This window comes from Eurosta solidaginis, chromosome 2, assembly GCF_040869045.1.
Source record: "Eurosta solidaginis isolate ZX-2024a chromosome 2, ASM4086904v1, whole genome shotgun sequence".
In the NCBI taxonomy this organism is placed as follows: Eukaryota; Metazoa; Arthropoda; class Insecta; order Diptera; family Tephritidae; genus Eurosta; species Eurosta solidaginis.
Window position 1 is genome coordinate 66935391 of NC_090320.1, and position 20517 is coordinate 66955907.

At 39.4% G+C, this 20517-nt stretch overlaps 1 protein-coding gene and 1 pseudogene across 1 annotated transcript; both read left to right on the forward strand.

Moving 5' to 3' along the window:
* The first annotated feature begins 7335 nt into the window (after positions 1-7335).
* On the forward strand, positions 7336-8400 carry LOC137242177 (5'-deoxynucleotidase HDDC2-like). The gene is made up of 2 exons (XM_067769536.1): positions 7336-7566; positions 7639-8400. The coding sequence occupies exons 1-2, from the start codon at positions 7336-7338 to the stop codon at positions 8032-8034; spliced, it is 627 nt and encodes a 208-aa protein (XP_067625637.1). The 3' UTR covers positions 8035-8400.
* A 9767-nt stretch (positions 8401-18167) lies between these two features.
* On the forward strand, positions 18168-18881 carry LOC137241531 (flotillin-1-like; annotated as a pseudogene).
* The last annotated feature ends 1636 nt before the right edge of the window (positions 18882-20517 follow it).

A 20517-nucleotide genomic window follows, 5' to 3' on the forward strand; every position in this document is an offset into this window, starting at 1 on the left:
ACCCTAATGTCGATATCTCGAAAAGGCGTCCACCTATAGACCTAATGCCCACTCCCTCTTAAAATGCTCAGTAACACCTTTCGTTTGATACCCATATCGTACAAACATTCTAGAGTCACCCTTGGTCCACCTTTATGGCGATATCTCGAAAAGGCGTCCACCTATAGAACTAAGGATTACTCCGTTTTAAAATACTCATTACCACCTTTTATTTGATACCCATATCGTACAAACACATTCTAGAGTCGCCCTGGCCCACCCTAATGTCGATATCTCGAAAAGGCGTCCACCTATAGACCTAATGCCCACTCCCTCTTAAAACGCTCAGTAACACCTTTCGTTTGATACCCATATCGTACACACATTCTAGAGTCACCCTTGGTCCACCTTTATGGCGATATCTCGAAAAGGCGTGTACCTATAGAACTAAGGATTACTCCCTTTTAAAATACTCATTACCACCTTTCATTTGATACCCATATCATACAAACACATTCTAGAGTCACCCCTGGCCCACCCTAATGGCGACATTTCGAAAAGGCGTCCACCTATAGACCTAATGCCCACTCCCTCTTAAAATGCTCAGTAACACTTTTCGTTTGATACCCATATCGTACAAACATTCTAGAGTCACCCCTGGCCCACCCTAATGACGATATCTCGAAAAGGCGTCCACCTATAGACCTCATGCCCACTCCCTCTGAAAATGCTCAGTAACACCTTTCGTTTGATACCCATATCGTACAAACATTCTAGAGTCACCCTTGGTCCACTTTTATGGCGATATCTCGAAAAGGCGTCCACCTATAGAACTAAGGATTACTCCCTTTTAAAATACTTATTACCATCTTTGATACCCATATCATACAAACACATTCTAGAGTCACCCCTGGCCCACCCTAATGGCGACATTTCGAAAAAGCGTCCACCTATAGACCTAATGCCCACTCCCTCTTAAAATGCTCAGTAACGCCTTTCGTTTGATACCTATATCGTACAAACATATTCTATAGTCACCCCTGGCCCACCGTAATGACGATATCTCGAAAAGGCGTCCACCTATAGACCTCATGCCCACTCCCTCTGAAAATGCTCAGTAACACCTTTCTTTTGATACCCATATCGTACAAACATTCTAGAGTCACCCTTGGTCCACTTTTATGGCGATATCTCGAAAAGGCGTCCACCTATAGAACTAAGGATTACTCCCTTTTAAAATACTTATTACCATCTTTGATACCCATATCATACAAACACATTCTAGAGTTACCCCTGGCCCACCCTAATGGCGATATCTCGAAAAGGCGTCCACCTATAGACCTAATGCCCACTCCCTCTTAAAATGCTCAGTAACACCTTTCATTTGATTCCCATATCATACAAACTCATTCTAGAGACACCCCTGGTCCACCTTTATGGCGATATCTCGAAACGGCGTCCACCTATGGAACTAAGGATCACTCCTTTTCACAATACTCATTAACAGCTTTCATTTGATACCCATATCGTACAAACATATTCTAGAGTCACCCCTGGTCCACCTTTATGGCGGTTTCTCGAAAAGGCCTTCACCTATAGAACTAAAGCCCATTCCCTTTTAAAATACTCATTACCACCTTTCATTTGATACCCATATCGTACAAACACATTCTAGAGTCACCCCTGGTCCACCTTAATGGCGATATCTCGAAAAGGCGTCCACCGATAGACCTAAGGCCCACTCCCTCTTAAAATGCTCAGTAACACCTTTCATTTGATACCCATATCGTACAAACAAATTCTAGAGTCAGCCCTGGTCCACCTTTATGGCGATATCCCTAAATGGCGTCCATCCATAGAACTATGGCATACTCTCTCTTAAAATACTCTTTAATACCTTCCATTTGATACACATGTCATACAACCACATTCCTTATTTTGTCTCCATAGCTCTCAACTGAGTATGTAATGTTCGGTTACAACCGAACTTAGCCTTCCTTACTTGTTTTTGTTATTTTGAGGGCCAAGATCAAAGTCAACGACAACAACAATGCAAGAGAAAATAAAATTAAAAAAGTGGTTTTGAGTGTGAAAATATTCATGCATAAATTTACTTACATATGTACATACTACAGATGTAACAGGATTAAATTTTCTATAAGGTACGTCTGATCTTTCGATTTCAGTTCCCACCTATTTTAATCGGATGTAAAAGGAAGTCGTTTAGTGAAGACGTCTAATAGTAAGGTCTAATAGTCTTTGTATTATTTTAGTCGTCATCCTCTTCTATTTACAAGATAGGTGTCTTATACCCTGCTCCAATACCGACTTCGGTTTGCAAATCCGATTCGGATAAGACTTTTTTTCAACTCTTTTCCATTACATCTCTACTACAAATACACTACTTAATATTTCTGTGGTTACAAGCATTACTTAGAATTCTGCTTAGAAAATGAGCAGGATATAAAGATTCACTACCAATTTTAATAGTAAATTAGTAAATTTAATAATAAGTTTTTCAAAGGTCAAAAAGCAAGCCGCGGTGTGGAGGTAGGGTGCTTGCCTAACACACAAAAATCACATTACATTATATCAAACTTTGTGGTTATGCCTATCAAAATCCAGACACAACAGTCGAAAGCTTCAAGAATTTTAAAATTCAACCTTCATGTCATCAAGAAAACCTCATAAAAATTACTCTATAACCTTCGGGGTCGGATCTCTAAGCCAGAAATTGCCCGACGAACCCAGTTCTTAAAGATAAATACCCTGAAGCCGCAGAAGAGGAAAGCACTCTCCATAGGGATACGCGCGTTCCTCTAGCTCAATTGTGATCTGGATACTCTAACAGGTTAAACTCCGACATACATAATGCCTGTGCTGCTTCCAATGTGTCCCCACATGATACCCACTAACACTTTAACTTCAATGTGAAACCAACATTTCTAACCCCTCTCACTCTGGTCCACCCCTGTTGAAACTGCAAGTTTCCTTGGACCTCCGTTAGAGAATATTGATGACAATTTGTGAGTAGTCGCACCTTCTGGATTAGGCGAAGCACTGCTACAACAATAGCAACAACTTGATAACCTCATAGGACCAAAAACATTTTTCATTTCACCATTAACAACGCTCGCTAAAATTTCGGAGGTTATCGCGCCTTATTTAAATATATATTATTATTTTATTTATAATCATTTCAATACTACTCTCGAGGTAGATGTATGTATAAGCTTTGCACAGCAGTTTTAGAAGAAAGAAGCTTCCTGGCTGTATCCCATGCTAAATGAGGCAGCGCAAAAACAGGCATGCGTGTTGAGTCGAGTCCATTTATCGAAAAAAGTACAAGGTTAAACTCTAGTCAACTTCAACTGAAAACTTAACTGATATGAATATAATACTCAAGCTGATATGTGCCGGAATAGTGCAATGAAAAGATTGTATGTTTTGTTTGATTTGCTAGTGATAACCAATCGATTCTCAACATTTCATTCAACAAACTCGAGACGTTGCAAAGGCGGTTCAGACTTTGCCAAAGAACATGATGTTTTGTCGTAAAAAGTAACGCTGATGCAACAACTCTTCAGCTCGAACACACTCCTGCTCTACTTTGCAGTTCCCCCTTTGGGTTAGGGGTTAGAATATGCTCACGGTAGGTATACCGGTCGTAAAAGGCGACCATAATACCATGGGTACCCAATCCATGAGTAAGGTGTTTTACTCGAAAGGTAGCAGCGTGGACGCGGGTATCACCCTGTGGGACCCTAGGCAAGGTCTTTATAAAAACTGCTACCGCGGGAGCAGGAGCAAGCCAATGTAACCTGATGCACTGCATCGTACGATGCTTTGTATTCGGGTTTCATCTCCTGTCCTGGGATGGCCCCCTTGTGGGAGCATCGCGGGGGTTGTGGTTTCAAATAGAGTTCACTTATGACACACGCTCTGAGCAGACTTGTTTTCCCTTGGGGCGTGAAAACCCAAGGGAATTCGGTCTCATGCTTGCCACAGCAATCCCAATTTCATTGAGAAACTGACCCTGAGGGGCAGATGAAAGAGTTGGTCACATCCCATAATTGTGGCAACCGAAGAAAAATGGTGACGAAAGATGGTGAAGAAACGCATGTCTATCGTCAGCCGAAAAACAATCGATAATTGTACGAGTGGGCCGGTGCTCATCTCGCCTTTTGAGATGATTGAGGTTGCTTTAGACTGCGTAGCGAATAGGAGGCGTTCGTAGAATGGATGGCTACATCCTAAAATGTGGCAAGATTTGATGATGTCAAATCACTGCAGTGTGGCGGACTGCAATGTGAGGATGTTGCTGGGGCAGGTACTCGGTACTTACAGGTCTGTGAGCGGAAAAGGTTGGACACATCCCTTTAATTGTGGTAGGAGTATATTCGGAGGCAAAATGGAGCATAATTTTTGCGTAATTGAGTGAAAATTGGAGTGAAATAATAGTAGCAAGAATGGAAGCCAATAGTAGCACAATATGGTGCGCAATATTTGTCAACGTAGTGTGGCCTCAAGCGATGTCGAGAGACATTGCTGAGGCGGGCACTCGGCACACACAGGTCTGTGTGCGGAAAAGGTTGGTCACATCCCTTGATTTTAATTGTGACGGAGTTTAAGACGGAGTATAATTTGGTGCCAAGCTCACTCTGTTTGTCAACGTAGTGCGGCCCTTAAGCAATATATAAGCAAAACCAGCTCCGTCGTCAACAATGTTTTACATTGTTGTCACACTGCAGGACAGGAAAGGTTGGTCACATTCCTAAATTGTGACAAAACACAATATTTTCATCTGATTAACTTGTTAATCAGATATCGAGATATCAAAATCAATGAAAGAGAGATTCTGAGGCAAGCACGGAACTCGCGGTGGAGTTGCCGTGCAACCGGGTGCCATTACCCGAAAATGGAAGAGGAGGATGGATAGTCCTCCTCGGCCAAACCAAGGCTGGTTGACTTGAACACCCCAGCTCACCGATTGGTACAAACTTGTTGGGCCGAAGGTCAACGGACATTGATCTGTGTTTTACACCGGAGGTAGGTCTTCGAAGACAGGGACTCCTGTAAGCACTTATCTACTTTACAGTATACTAAGAAAAAATAATTGTACACGAATACTTTGGCGATAACTTCAAACAACGACGGATGGCGCCCTGCTCCATGATTGGAATTTAATCAATTTGTATTTGTGAATTTTCTAGATTTTATAGCGCATACGCTAAAACATTATTGCTGTGACTATTGAAGTGTAATGTGATACTTTGGAATTCCTAAAAAATGTTTTTATTTACAACACGTTCGTTAAATGTTTATGTTTACATTTCTACTAAGTATAAATATGTATGCACATAATTATGTTTGTAGCATATACATTAATTATTTTTAAATAAATAATTAGCCATATGAATGAATGAAGGCTTTTGGAATCCCATTTTGAGTAATTCGACACCATTATTTGTTGTAGTATGTTGATCCGAAATTTTTGTTTCCCGCTTTCAGTTGAATTTCTTACTCATTATAAACCTTATCACATACAATTATAAATATACAAGCATGTACATACGTATACTAGAAGACCACTTCCTTTTACATGGCTTATTATTTAATATTCCATAGTTTACAATTAGTTAAAAATAAAACAAATTTTTAAAAGGAAAGTAATTAAAGTACAAAGAGAGGCCTTAATGGCTACCCCAAGCTCCTCATAGAACTTGGGGGTGGGGAGGGAGAGATGGCCTGAAGGTTTAGTGTGGTCGTACAAATCGTTCCCGAGATGGTCGGGCTAGCACCTTAATGGTACTGTGTTACCGGAGCGTACCGGCAAAGGATCATCACATCGATAACGCTCTCCAAAGCCTTGGGGGGTGTACCTTATCGCTACAACAACAACATTGAAAATAACAAATATTTGATATATTTTATTGTTAATGTCCGCTATCAGCTCAAATCAATTGAAAAGTACAGCCATCTCTCTCGACGAAAAAAAATCAGATTCCATAATTTACCCCAAACTTATCCTATCCTGATGTATGAAAAGAAGATGGAATGGCGTAGAAAATATTTGAAAGAAAAGTTTGTCTGAAAAACTTATGGTACCTGACATGATGATAACGGCGTGCTGAAAACGAAGTTAAATGACGAATGTAGATCATCATTATCATTGTTGGGTTGGTCAAGATATGCGAAAGATTAAGAAACTGCCATATCAGAAAGTATTACTATGACACCCGTATTTGGTAGCAGAGGAAGGATAATCCCTACACTGAGTTGGGAGAGACAGGTTGAGAAAAACGTAATCTCTTGGTGCGAAGCCACGCTGGATATTGTTCTCGAGCGCCAGCGTCGCTTTTGTGACTTGATAAAGCCTGCTGGCGGCTATTCATACAAAAATGGGTGATATGGAATTATCTAATCAGCATAACCAAGCAATTCAGAACTGTTTCGGAATAATTTCTTAGTTATTTCGAAATTATTTCGAGATTATCTTCCTACCATTTTGGAATTTTTTTCAAGATCTTTTTGTCGCTTTTTTTTTTCAGAAAATTTCGACAACTATTTCGAGATTGTGCAAGTGTAGCTGCCAACTGTCCCGTTGTTGTTGTTGTTGATGTAGCGATAAAGATACTCCCGGACGGAGGACTTGGGGAGCGTTATCGATTTTGATGGTCCTTTGCCGGATGCAGATTCGGTAAGTTTCGGTAACAAGCACCTTTAAGGTTTTAGCCTGACTATCTCGGGAATGTTTTGGAATGACTACATTAAACCTTCTAGGCCATATCGCCCTGCTACCCCCAGTCCAAAAGGAACTTGGGGTAGGCAGACCCTCCGCTGTTAAAGAAACAGGATTCGCCATGGGTGGGTGATGTGATTGACAATTTCGTTGGAGAAGCTATGTATTGCGCTGGCAAGGCGCTACACAACCCCTTGAAACAGTTTAGTATTTCAGTAGCCTTTTACGGCAGGCATACCTGTATATAATAAGCCCCCTAACCCGCTGGGGTACTGTCCCGTTGTGCTTCCGATTAGCCGTCATTAAACCTGTAGTTCAAAACTGTTGCTTTACGTGACTGTCTCCTATTTTTTCTGCAGGTTTCTAATTCTATGATAATTAAGTGGCTTTGTAAAAACTGCATTAGGTTTTAAATTGGTTATAATTGGTATATATATTTATTTTACCCTCACTTAATTATGCATATACAAACGTATCTAAACATGCACAACAAAAATTGTAAAATTCGCACTAATTAAATTCAATTCATATTTTTGCTCTTATTATTTTAGCATACCAAACGTACCGGCTGGGTATTGCGCAACGTAAGCGATCCAGAATCAATTTCGGGTCACATGTATCGCATGGGTATGATGACGTTCTTACTAGACGGCAGCGAAGGTCTCAATCAAATACGTTGCATGGAATTGGCATTGGTACATGATCTTGCTGAGAGTGTAGTCGGTGATCTAACACCTTTTTGTGGCGCTTCCAAAACAGATAAACGATCTATGGAATTAAAAGCAATGGAGGATATCTGTAAATTAATTGAACCACGTGGCAAGCGTATAATGGAACTATTTGAGGTGATAATTATTTATATTTAAATATGAAAATTGTTTTGTTATGCGTTTTTTGTCTTGTTTCCTCTAACATAGGAGTACGAAACTGGCGAGAGCGCTGAATCGAAATTCGTTAAAGATCTTGATCGACTCTATTTGATTATGATGACATTTGAATATGAAAAACGTGACAATTGCCTATTGAAACATCAAGAATTCTTCGATTCAAATGAAGGCAAATTCTATCATTCATTCACTAAAAAGCTTGTTGATGAGATTTATGTGCAATGTGACAATTTGGCGCGCATAAAAGGTGCTACGCTACCACCACCAGTAGATGTGCCCGATACGGAAGCAATCCCCAGTACCATCAACGGAGGAGGTGACGTTAAAAAGCACCACAAATACTACAAGTTGATTGCACAATCCGTAGATATGTATATGTGCAACAACAATATACATAGATATAAATGTGTGTTCGATAAGCCATAGAAACTGTCAACGAAATTCTTGTTTGACAAAATTATAAAAAAAAAAAAACACATAATAACTTTCTCTCGCTTAAGTTATACATAAAAAAACAGATAAGAACGATTAAACTTTCTCGCGTATAGTAGTAATTAGTAATTAAAAAAAATTATAAAAATGTATTTGTTTCTTTTTATGTTTTCAAATCACGACTTATGTTATTGAACTAAGTGTGCATCGTTAGTATATTACCTATTGTAAGGTCTTAACTCGCATTTTTCATATCTTACTGTTCAAACGCATTTTCAATCCAAGCAAAGGTGTAACTTACATTAATTGCAATTGTTGCGGTTAATATTGTCGACTTATATTTAATACCCTTCAATAGCAGTTTTGACGAAAATGAGTTTAAAAAAGATCTGTGACTCACCTTTTACATAACAGCTTTAAATCTAAGTTCAAACGGTATTAATTCTGAATTTACAGCTTTGACCTGATAATATTAGAGCGCAATGGTGTACAAGGGTGAGATATACATAAACTTCCGTATATCAGTATTATTAGTGTCAAAAAATATTTTGATTGGGCCAGCTACGTCCGTCCGCGAATACATTTTTCACAATACCTACCTTGAGAATCAACATCATGGCCTTCGATATGGAACTCTACCTTTACCCACCATTACAAGGCGTCATTCTCGAAATATGGCTCAATATAAACGCTACATTCAAAAAACTAATACCTTGTTTGTTCTGCAAAACCTTTATTAAAAATATTTTTTATGAAAGTACCTTTCATTCGAATAGCAAAAAGCGCCATATGACTTTTAAACAAAATTAAACTGATTTGAATACACAAAGGTACTTTTCATGTTGTTGTTCATGTTGATCTTGCATTTTTTTGGTTCAGATTCGATTTGAGTTTTGCCGTAATTAATTTAAAAGAGGGTATGTATTAGTGACGTGCATTATTACACTACAAAGTATTGTACAATGTAGTATAATTGATAAATACATTGTATATGTTGTGCAAACGAAGAAGTTGTAAAGTAAATGTTGTGCTGTTGTCAAACAGATGGTTGTAGATGTTGTGTCGTTCTGGTTTGATCACTCTACACACAACATGGCATGTTCGTTCTACTATGTTGTATTGGGAACTACACAACATGCATTCATTTCTCTCTCTCATATATGCAAATACTTATTGTACTTATAGTGTGCTTGATCGTTGCAACGCGTGGCAAATTGTTTTGTGGAAAAGTAAAGTGTTTGTGGTAAAATTTCTGTGAAATTTTATATTATATTTGTGAAAAATGAATAACAATGACATTAAAGCTAAAATCCTGTCAGGTGTTTATAAAATAAATATAAAGCGAGGAAGAAGCAAAGTTTGGGATTATTTCGGCCATATTATTGACGATGGAAATAATGAAATCCCAAATTTTATTGCATGCAAAATATGCAATAGCGTTTACAAATACTCAAAGTATGCGCTGTCAAATATGTCGAAGCACAAGTGCTTCGTTGGAGCACAAAATGAAGAAGGAGTAATACAAGTTGAGGTGAATGGAGATACCAAGAAAAGATGCACAGAAGTTTTGGCAGAATGGGTGATGGGTGACATTCGCCCTTATGCGCTGGCTCAGGATCGTGGCCTTAAAGAATTTACCAAATTCATACTCGAGGTTGGACATAAACATGGATCTAATGTAAATGTGGAAAACCTCTTGCCGCACCCCACTACAATTTATAGAAATGTTGAGCAAAGATTTAAAATACATTTTTCAATTTTAAAAACCGATGTAACAGCGGTAGCTGAGACTGGATATGCGCTAACAAGCGATATATGGACGGACAATTTCCTAAAAATTTATTAATTAATAACAAAATGTGATTTATGTTCCTTTTTTAATATTCGAAACATGTACCAATCTACTGTGAATCAAAGCAATTTATGAAATCGAGTTATGTAAAATTTTTATTTATTTTTATGTTATGTTAAAATGAATACCTTTGAAAAATTAGTATTTTTTACTATTCACCTTTTCTGGTATAAATACAAAATTTTTCCATCCCAAAAACAAATAAATTTGTCTTTTTATTCTATTTTACTGCAGTCAGACAAAAATAGTATTCCACAAATACTCACTACATCTGTTTGAAATGAAATACTACTTTGTATTGTGCAACTTGTATGTAGTATTGTAAGTTGATACAACTCAACTACACACAACCTACGAGAGTAGAGCACAACATCTACAAATACAACATAAATGAAAACACGCACTCAAACTTACTCAAAAACGAAATCATGACCAACTTGCACGATGTTGTGTACCAATGCACGTGTATAGTATGTATTTTACATGATTCAAACAACCCTAAAGAGTTCGATTAAATAAAAGTACCGAACGAACGATATGTAGATTTTTTAATATCATTAATTAGATTTGCAATTCTTAAACTGCATTGTGGTATTTGTAATAAAATATTTTTAAATCATTGACAAAATAAAACCATATTTCCTTAAGTAGCTAATCTCTCATACACGCTAACGAACAGCATATGAGGCCAAAATCTTAAAATTTGTTTAAGGTCGCTTGGCGCGAAAGACTAAACTCATTTAGCGATATAAGTATGTATTTCAATGTTCCATGCCATGGCTAGATTATTGTATTTTATTGTAAAGTAAATTAAATGTCATAAAAGAAAGACTTTTTTATATAAGAAATAAATTTTGAGAAAATTTTCGTTTATGAAAGATTAAGTTAGTAATGTCTTCAAAAAGATGGCTTAGCATAATTTTAAAAATTTTACTTTAACGCACTTGATTTTTGAAGGAAACGCTAAGACCACTAGATAGATACAGATTTAAACTTTTGTACAAATTTTGTGCAAACGCGTTTAAATTTGACTTACGTTGTTTTATGGTAACTTAAAACCCTTCATGGACATTTTGTTCCAACTATACTATTGCAAGAAAAATAGTGTTTTTTCGGTATTGTAATTGAATTTGCACTATAAATAAACTTTGGCCAAGGCAATAAATGCTGCATTATTTTGTGTAGTAGAGTTTTTTTCTCCACCAGTTAAAATTACATTATTAGCATTAAAATTTTTTTGGCAATGTATATTAAATTTAATTACAACTAAATTAAACTGACTATTGATGTGCCCATTAGAGCGTATCATACAAAATGGTTTATAATGTTTCCTCATAAAATGAATAACTTGCTTGTGAACATTTTAAAAATTGGAAAATAACTTTTTTAGCACCCTGATAAAACAGTGAAATTGTTTTTTTTTTCCTCTAAGTTACATATATTGTAATAGATTTTTTTGAATGGCATATTTTTTGCATAGCGGAACGATACAAGGTGGCAGCATGGTGACATACCTACAAACATATATAAACGTTTCGTGTATTTTGTTTTTGTAAATTCGATGGACAAATGTCAAAATCGTACTACGCCGAAAGTTGATGTATCAAATCAAATAAAAAAAGCTTAACATCAGTTGTCCCATGCTGCCACCTTGTATCGTTGCGCCATGATTTTTTGTGAATGAAGCATTACGTCACAGTGAGAGAAATCTTCGGAAATGCCACTTGCGTTGTTTTTAGAGGGTGTCGATAAAATTATTTAAAACAATTTGAAATACTCCCAAGCTAAACGTTCAGTGTCGTGCGGAAAATGTTCAACTTTTTTTTACACGCACTAATGTCCGTGTATGTACTGAAATAAAACAAATAGTATACATTGTGATAACATCCATTATAAATTTACACTAATTCATATAAAATATCACTAACATAGTAGATTTTATATAAAGGTAAGACATTTCGGCGGCCACCGTGGTGTGATGGTAGCATGCTCCGCCTACCACACCGTATCCCCTGGGTCCACACACCGGGCAAGCAACATTAAAATTTTAGAAAAAAAGTTTTTCAATTAGAAGAAAATTTTTCTAAGCGGGGTCGCCCCTCGGCAATGTTTGGCAAGCGCTCCGGGTGTATTTCTGCCATGAAAAGCTCTCAGTGAAAACTCATTTGCCTTGCAGATGCCGTTCGGAGTCGGCATAAAACATGTAGGTCCCGTCCGGCCAATTTGTAGGGAAAACCAAGAGGAGCACGACGAAAATTGGAAGAGAAGCTCGGCCTTATATCTCTTCGGAGGTTATCGCGCCTTACATTTATTTTTTTTAAGAAATTTCTAGTTCGACTTCTTATATCGAATAAAAGACTCAATGGAAAAGACACAATGGAATGCACGTTTAATTTGGAATAGGAACTATCGAGCCAAAGTCAATAACTGTAGACAGCTCTGTTATTATCAAACATATGAATATGAAAGTGCAGAAAAAGAGGGTTTGCTCTTTGGTTTTAAAATTTTTTTTTAAACATACATGCATGCTAGAAAAAAAAGTAATCAAACGCTACTATAAAGTCTGTAACACGACTCATATCATTTGTTTATTAAGCTATAGATTGATTTTATATCTGACCGCGACATTTAATAAGATAAACAATGTAGTTTGAGCATCAAAAAAATTATTAACAATAAAAGGAATTCTAATGCTCACATCAATCAGATTGCGCAGCTTCTTTAAATATATTTTCTAAACTAATAATATACTGAAATAAAAATGTAAAAATCCCAAAACAACCGAACTATATTGTAACGATTTTTACTTGCAAATCCTCTTATTTGCCCTTTTGCTAGGATCGTATCGCTAAACTGTTGAATAAATAACTCCAATATTGAATAACGGAAAAATGGCCTTTATTAAAATACTTCCAATAACACTCAAACTGTGCAACGAATAGCTTAATAACCAAACTGATATCTTAAAGGAAACTGACTTTCAAAATAATAGTGCTATTGCTCGCTAGATATCGTCTTACTCGTAACTGCTTGACAATTCAAATCAAACTGAATTACTTCTTACTCGCCTGCACTGCTTTTATAGTTTACGCTGCATACTTCTAGGCTCTTCGATTTCCAGAAGTTACTAGTTGTTTCGGCTACAAAATCGCCAGCCACAACTACGTGCACAAATTATTGCTCTCTCTTGTGACAACTCAGATAAGGTATATGCATGTGTTTGTAGTTTACAGTCTCCCGCACACACATAAGCGTATAAGTAAATTCATCGGTGTGTGACATCTCATCTCTCGCTGCCTTGTATGTAAATGTTGCTCGTCGGAATGTGTACATATGTGTAGACGCAATTATTGATTCGTTTATGTAGATACATAATGATTGAATTATTGATGTGCATTCACGTCACTGCTTAGATCGCTTAGAGCTGGCAGCACTCCTTAGTTTTGCTAATATTCGTAACACTGCCCTCCACCTAAGTCTGATCGTCCCGATCAGACAACTCTCTCGATCTAAACGCTGCTAATCTCTCCAAATGAACCACTCTTCTACTCCGTGGTATCTCAATGCTTTGTATGCGGTAGATGGTATCACTGAGCTTCTTCACAATCTTGTACGGGCCTTCCCAACTGCACCGAAATTTGGATGGAACAACTTTCCGCCGGTGAGGGTTGTATAACAGTACCAAATCTCCCGCCAAGAAACTTTTCGAATTATTGTTCTCATGGTACCTGTGTTTCATCGTACCACTCAATACCCTGGTTCGTTCCTTTACACTCTGTTGTTTGGCCGATGAACTACTTCGTAGAGCTTGCGCTGGACGGATTTGCTTTGCATAATCAGTATCGTTCCCACGTTTCCCCACAGTAGTGCGCTCTGGATTGAAACTACCCTCGCATTCCTTCTCGAAAATTCGTTGCTTCATTTTCCTGCGTCTTTTAGGTTTTGTCAATGCCAGTGTTTCTCTCGCAGGTACTTTTGATTTTGATTTATTTGGCCCATTCGATCTATCAACCTTTGCCTTCGACTTCCGTGGCCTTCGTCGAGTCTTCTCCACCAGTACCCGATTACTGCTGAACCCTTTTTCCAAACTAAAGTTAAGTGGCACATGTTGGTTCTCATAACGCATCACCCTTCTCTGCATATCGATCTTGATGTCATGGTCAACCAAGAAATCTACTCCCAATATAACTTCATCAACAATCTCCGCCACAACAAATTTGTGTAGGACCATGACCTTCCCAATCAATACTTCACATATCACTTCTCCCTGAACTTGGTTATACTCGCCAGTGACCGTACGCAACTTTGCTCCAGGTAACGGTTTTACTCTCCTGTTGACCAAGTCAGATCGGATCAAGGAATGAGATGCGCCCGTATCTACAGTCAGTATTCGTTCTTTGCCATCCACATTCCCTCTGACGGTAAGTGTTCGGCCGGTGTGCGTCTAATCCTGGAGAGGTGGGCGCACCGGGTCGATCTCAGCGGGAGTAAGCGGGTTGGAAATGAAAATAAGCAAAAGAGACGAGATTTCTCGTTATAATATATGTGATTTATTGGATAAATGTAAAACTAGCAATAGTTACAATATTACCTGAATAAACGCAGAAATACGGCAGAGATCGCTGGCGGCAGATGTTAACTGGTTGGCTGTTGAAATCAAAGAGGCCGGTTGTATAGCAAGCTACAACCGTTGACCCGCAAAATCCTCCGTTTTGGAGGGGAAAGGCACCCACACATCAACCCCGACATGCATATGCATGAGTGCTGACAAAAGCACACATACACGTGCATGTACATGCATGCACATGCATGAGGGTGATGGTGTGGGTGGTTATAAATTAATTCGAGTATCGAGTATCGATTTGCAGAGTTGCATTGGGGGGGGTCGCAATCAGATGCGGAAAAGTTAGGCATCCTGCCTAAACATGCCGGCCCCCCTTGCGATACGCAACATCGTTTTCCGCCAATGACCTCCGCGGAAACGAGAAAAATTATTATGAGATTTACACACTAAACTTAATCTAAATAAAGAGTTCGTCTGCGACGCAAAATGGCCGGGAATCCCTTTCGACTTGCGTAGCATGCCACCTGTGCTGAGATGAAAGAATTAGCGGTTATGAACAGTGAAGTGAATATTTCTTGCCATTGAATTATACATAATTCTTAACTATAGAAATTCAGAATGTAATATGTGTACTGTCGATGGCCAGTAAGGCTGGACGAAGAGGCCGAGGTCTCCGTTCCAGAGTGGCACCATTGTTTGTTATTCTTTGGTTTTTTTTTGTCGGTCCGGATGGAGAGGCCGAGGTCTCCATTCCAGATTTGCGGTTTTTTTTGTTGGTTGGACGAAGAGGCAGAGGTCTCCGTTCCAGACTCGAGGGTTTTGAGGTTTTTTCTGGGCTGGACGAAGAGGCCGAGGTCTCCGTTCCAGCGTATAACGTGTCGTGTCGCTCTCAGGGCGACTGTGGCATTTTATGGATGTGCCAGGGCGAGTGGCCGTGAGGTTGGTTGGGTGATGCGCGTTTTCGCCGCAGCGCATGTATTTCGTCAGTTGTGTATTATATTAGCCCTACAAAACACCTGGTTACAAACCTACCCACGCCCATGCAAATGTGACTACGAATATAACCTGCCACCGTAAAATGACTAGTCAAATGACGTGGAGCGACGAGAGCGTTTTTGCAGAATAGTTAGTGCTGTGATTTCGAGCAACTTATATATTTCAACATAACCAGCAAGATTGCGGTGTGTGGGAGGTTTGGAGCGGACGTGATTCCAAGCCACCCGCGCAAAATTACTTGTTTTCGTGATACGCGTGGTGTTTTATTAACAAACGTACGTTAAAATGTGAATAAACCGAGTTTAAACGAACCGTAGCGGCTGACGGCGGTATTGGTTTAATTTTGTGCGACAGCTCATGACGAATAGCGAACATCGTAATTAAATTGGAAAGTGTACCAACTGCCGGTGCTTGCGTGCAGATTGGCGATGCGTTCTTCACGACGCGTTCTATCTGCACGTATCATTTTGAGATGGCGTGCAACCCTGTCGTGTATTTATTGGTCAGCTGACAGCTGGTATGGTGAATTTGTGGCGTGCGAATATATATACATATATGTATTTGCTTGCCCTTGAAAAAAAAAACTAGGTCACTGGGGCAGTAGCACACTAGGCCGGTAGAAACAGTTCACTTTTCCCATTTCGGGATTTTGTCTTGTCGGAATTCTTTAATTTCGGGACTCGGATTGGTTTTGTACCGAGCCCTTATAATGACTGTTTGTGATGTTTGTTGTTGAGAAACAACAATTCCTGCCCCCCCCCCAACCCGAAAACAGTGGCCAAAAAACGGGTAAAGGAAAACAAAAAAAAAAAATTTCCTTGTAAAAAAAATGTTAAATTTTTGTACAAGAAGAGGTTTGTCTTTGTTTTGTTTTCCCTTTTTTTTTTGTTGTGTATGCCTGGTTGGTACTGCATGAGATGCCCATATGAGTGAAAAAGAGAAAAAACACGTCAGTCCCGATTTTGAAGTTTTGCGACTTTCGGTACTGATTTTGTCTATTGAGTGTTCGGTATTCGCCCTTAGTTGGACAGCACTAATGAGGCTGCCGTTGTTAGGTTGCGGGTTGCCATCCAGTTGGTTTCCCGTAACAGGAATTTTCCAGGATACATTAATGTAGGATTGTGGTGGGTAAATTACCCTCACCACATTGTTATTTGGAAAAGGATTCTCAAGCTGGTAAAATGTAAGTAGAACAAATTCCTACCGGAATTTTTGATAATTTTTTCTAATGGGTTTTCTATTTTCTTTCCTTTTCAGTGTCAAATGGATCCGCGGCAGTACATATGTGTGAAACTGGAGTCAGCGGAGGGGGATGCGGAACCCATTGAGGTGGTCGCGGACATCCGGTACTTGGAGCGGCGAAGGGGCTCATGGCCATGTTTGGCGCCGGTCGAGGTTCTGCAGCATGCAGTGAGGGAGGCGCTGCGGTGCGCCGACCCCGGGGTGCTCCGTGCTAGGCGGACGCCCATTGTCGTGAGGGTGCGCGGGAGGGCCACGACGTGGTACTCCACATTTTACCGCGGGTGTGAGGGAGTGTTGTGGGTGCGGCGGCCGCACCAGGATCCAGTGCCTCATTGGCAGTTTAGTTGCCGGGTGTGCCAGCGGGCACTAAGCTCGTTCGCGTGCTTGATTACCCATTTGAATGGGCATATGGGCTTCTTCCCGTACCGGTGCGGGGATTGTCTAAAGCGGTATACGTCTTCGGCTGCGTTATCCCTGCACCGCAAACGGATGCATTAATCATTCAATTTTAAGATTTGAATTTCGTTTTTTTTTTTTTTGTATTTATGAGTTGTTGAAATTTTAAGGTTTTGTTTTATATCCCTGAATGGGATAGTTAAGTTGCGCTATCTGCTGAATAAATTTTAATGGTGCACAAATATGGTCGATCGTTTTCTTTGAAACGTGGTCTTCCTGGGTAAAGGAAAAGTGATTATCTGAAACCTGACAGAGGCGTTGTGAAATGGCCCATTTGGTGGTCGCCTTAGGTAACATGGCAACTCTGCCGATTCTCGTTTTCTTGTATGTATCATACATACATACCTACGTTGGTTTAACATTCCAGTGTAGAGAACGAAGCAAAAACAAAAATGAATCGAAAGATTTATTTTACCGTTTTTGCTTCAATTCATGTGGAATTTTACGCATTGCTGGACAAGAAGGTAAGTGGTGAAATATTTTTCAACCATTTTACTGAAATAAATATTTCTTATGTTATTTCAGATTGTTAATACATTTTCCTTTCTTTTTCAGGTGACTGGTGGTGGAGATCCAGAACAGTGGATGGGTAAGTATGCCGGTATCGTTCCGTTTTTTAGTGTTTTTCAGGTTACCGGCATCGCAAAAGGGGTGCTCCAACTGCGGCGTCGGCCGCGCCGTCAGTTGTCACACCTTTGCGATGCCAATTTGTGCACTTATTAATGGATTTTTTTCTTTTGTTTCATTTCAGCTGGTTATTGATGGAAACTTGCCCTCGTCACGAGTTGAAGCACATAAAGCGCATACATAGATATATTTTTGGTTGCTGCGTTGCACCAAAGATTGAAAACGGTTACGCCGTGCGAAGAACGTTGCACAGGTGTTGAGTCACCCGCAAGCGCGGCAGGAGAGGTGTTTTTTTCCATATTTTTTTTTTCGGTGGAACGACTGCGGCTTTTAACATTTACTGATTTAACTCTGTTGCAAGACTTTATTGCATTGCAAAATTACTAAAGTATGGCTTGGGGGTTTGTAACTTGTGGTCCAAATGAAGCACTTGTGGTTTCAGGCTGTTGCTAGATGAAACCATTATTGGTGCCTGGTGGTCGAGCTTTCGTGTGGCCAACCATACAGCAAGTTCAAAGAATCGCACTCTAAACGCTGACATTGCAAGTGGAGAGTCCTTGTGTATACGCTATTCAAGGCGTACCAATATCAGTAACTGGATTTGCACACGTAGAAATTCAGGGCCGAAGTCAAGATATGCTATTGACTGCATGCGAACACTGTCTTGGTAAAGGTGAAGCTGAAATACAGCATACTGCTCTGGTAACACTTGAAGGCCATCAGCGTGCCATTATGGGCTCTATGACTGTTGACGAAATTTTATTTATTTATAAAGATCGCAAGAAGTTTAGCAAACAAGTATTTTAGGTAGCTTCTTCAGATTTGGCTAATATGGGTATATCGGTGGGGTCGTATACCATCAAAGATATACATGACTAAGAAGGTGATTCGAAGGGCTATCTTAAATCTTTGGGTACGGCACGTATCGCCGAAGTAAAACGTGATGCACGTATTGGTGAAGCTCAGGCGCGTTTGCCATCGAAGCTAAAGCGAAGGTTGAGGCAGTACAAATGGCACAAAAAGCAAAAGCTTGGCGTGAATATCGGGGAACTGCCATGGTGGAAATGCTACTGGAAACCTTACCGAAGGTTGCCGCTGAAGTAGCTGCTCCTCTATCGCAAGCTAAGAAGGTTACGATGGGTTCAAGCGGACAAGGTGGAATTGGTGCTGCCAAATGGACAGGCGAAGTTTTGGAGATCGTAAATAAGTTACCAGAATTGGTTAAAAAAAAATCTTTCCAGGCGGGTTTATTGTTTTGGGATATCTTCAGCGTATGTGCAACCACAGCAAAATAGTTGTAGTCCCAACAAGAAGAGTACGGATGTTCCCACCCATAACTTTCGAAGGATCTGTAAACGGGTCAGATATATAATTAGTGTACCGTATTTACATACGTGTGTGCATATTTGTATTTATAAATTAATCTTTGTATTGTTCATGCGTGTTGGACCACGTAATTGTTCCATAAAGCGGGCAAAACTTAAGCGTAAAGAGTCATTTTAAAATTTACGGCCTTTCGCATACATTAACAATTGATTGGTACGCTGTGGTGTTGGTCGCGATTGTTTGTAACGAAAACGAAAGTGTAAAGAGTTGTTTGTACCGTTTTCCACATTCTACCAAAACTTTAACTAATTTGTTCGTCGAGAGCACACGATAATGATAGAAAAACAATTTACATTTAAACTATCATTATTTGATAAACGCTTATCAAAAAAATGTAAACGCACTAATAGACGGGTGAAAAATGGTCGAGTGCATTTTGGAGGAAGAGGAGTGCAGCTGCAGCACTCAGCCGCCAGCTGGCACGGTCGCCGGCGGAGCTGGGGGTGGTGCTGGTGGTAATGGCAATACCCCTGTCACTGCTGGTGGTGTGGTTATCTCCACGAATTCAGATGGCAGTCAAGCTGCAGGTGGACATAACGAAATCACTCGTTACAGGAATAAAGATGTTTCGGGCAGGGAGTCCAGAGAGGCACCCAAAATGACATGCGCTTCCAATGGCCGATTAAGGGTTATAATGGTGCTGATTCATATGAAGGTGGCGATGAAAGGAGGACTTACAACTTGTTGGTATCCGTTTCATTTTCGAGCAAAAAGATCATGAAAATCTATCCATAGGATTCCGTTAAGTCAGTATACTTGCAACGCAACTTTTACGAGTATTTAGGACCAGGTCGTCCATGGTGTGCTGGTATGCGAATATCATCTCCAAGTAATAACCCATATTTTAGTTTAGTATTTACCAGGCCAATTTTAAAAACGGAGCCGAGTGAATGCTGTAATGACCCTGAATTCTGCATTACCCTTTACTACACAAGGTCTCACTTGTTCAGCGTATTTCATTTATAATCTGTTTGGCTATGTTGGATATCTTCATTGCAAATACTTTGGACGATTTAAAGGATTTCAGAAATACTGTACGTTGTTTGGAATTGATAGCGAAATGCTCATTTAGTGCAATGAAGGGAGCGGTAGGTTTTAAAAAAAAAAACAAGCCAATATTTATTTCTAACATTTTTACTTAATAATTGTTAGATGCTCAACGAAAACTTTAGATCAGTCACTTCAAAGATCATAATGCGTCTTTTAAAGGATGAACAACAACGATTTGTCGATAAGGAGAGATTACTGACGATTTCAGCAGCACAAAAAATCTGTGGTAGAAAACAAATTGGTATGTGGAAACCTTTTATTAAATACACGCTTGATATGTTTATGTCTTCTACTGGGGAGTTAT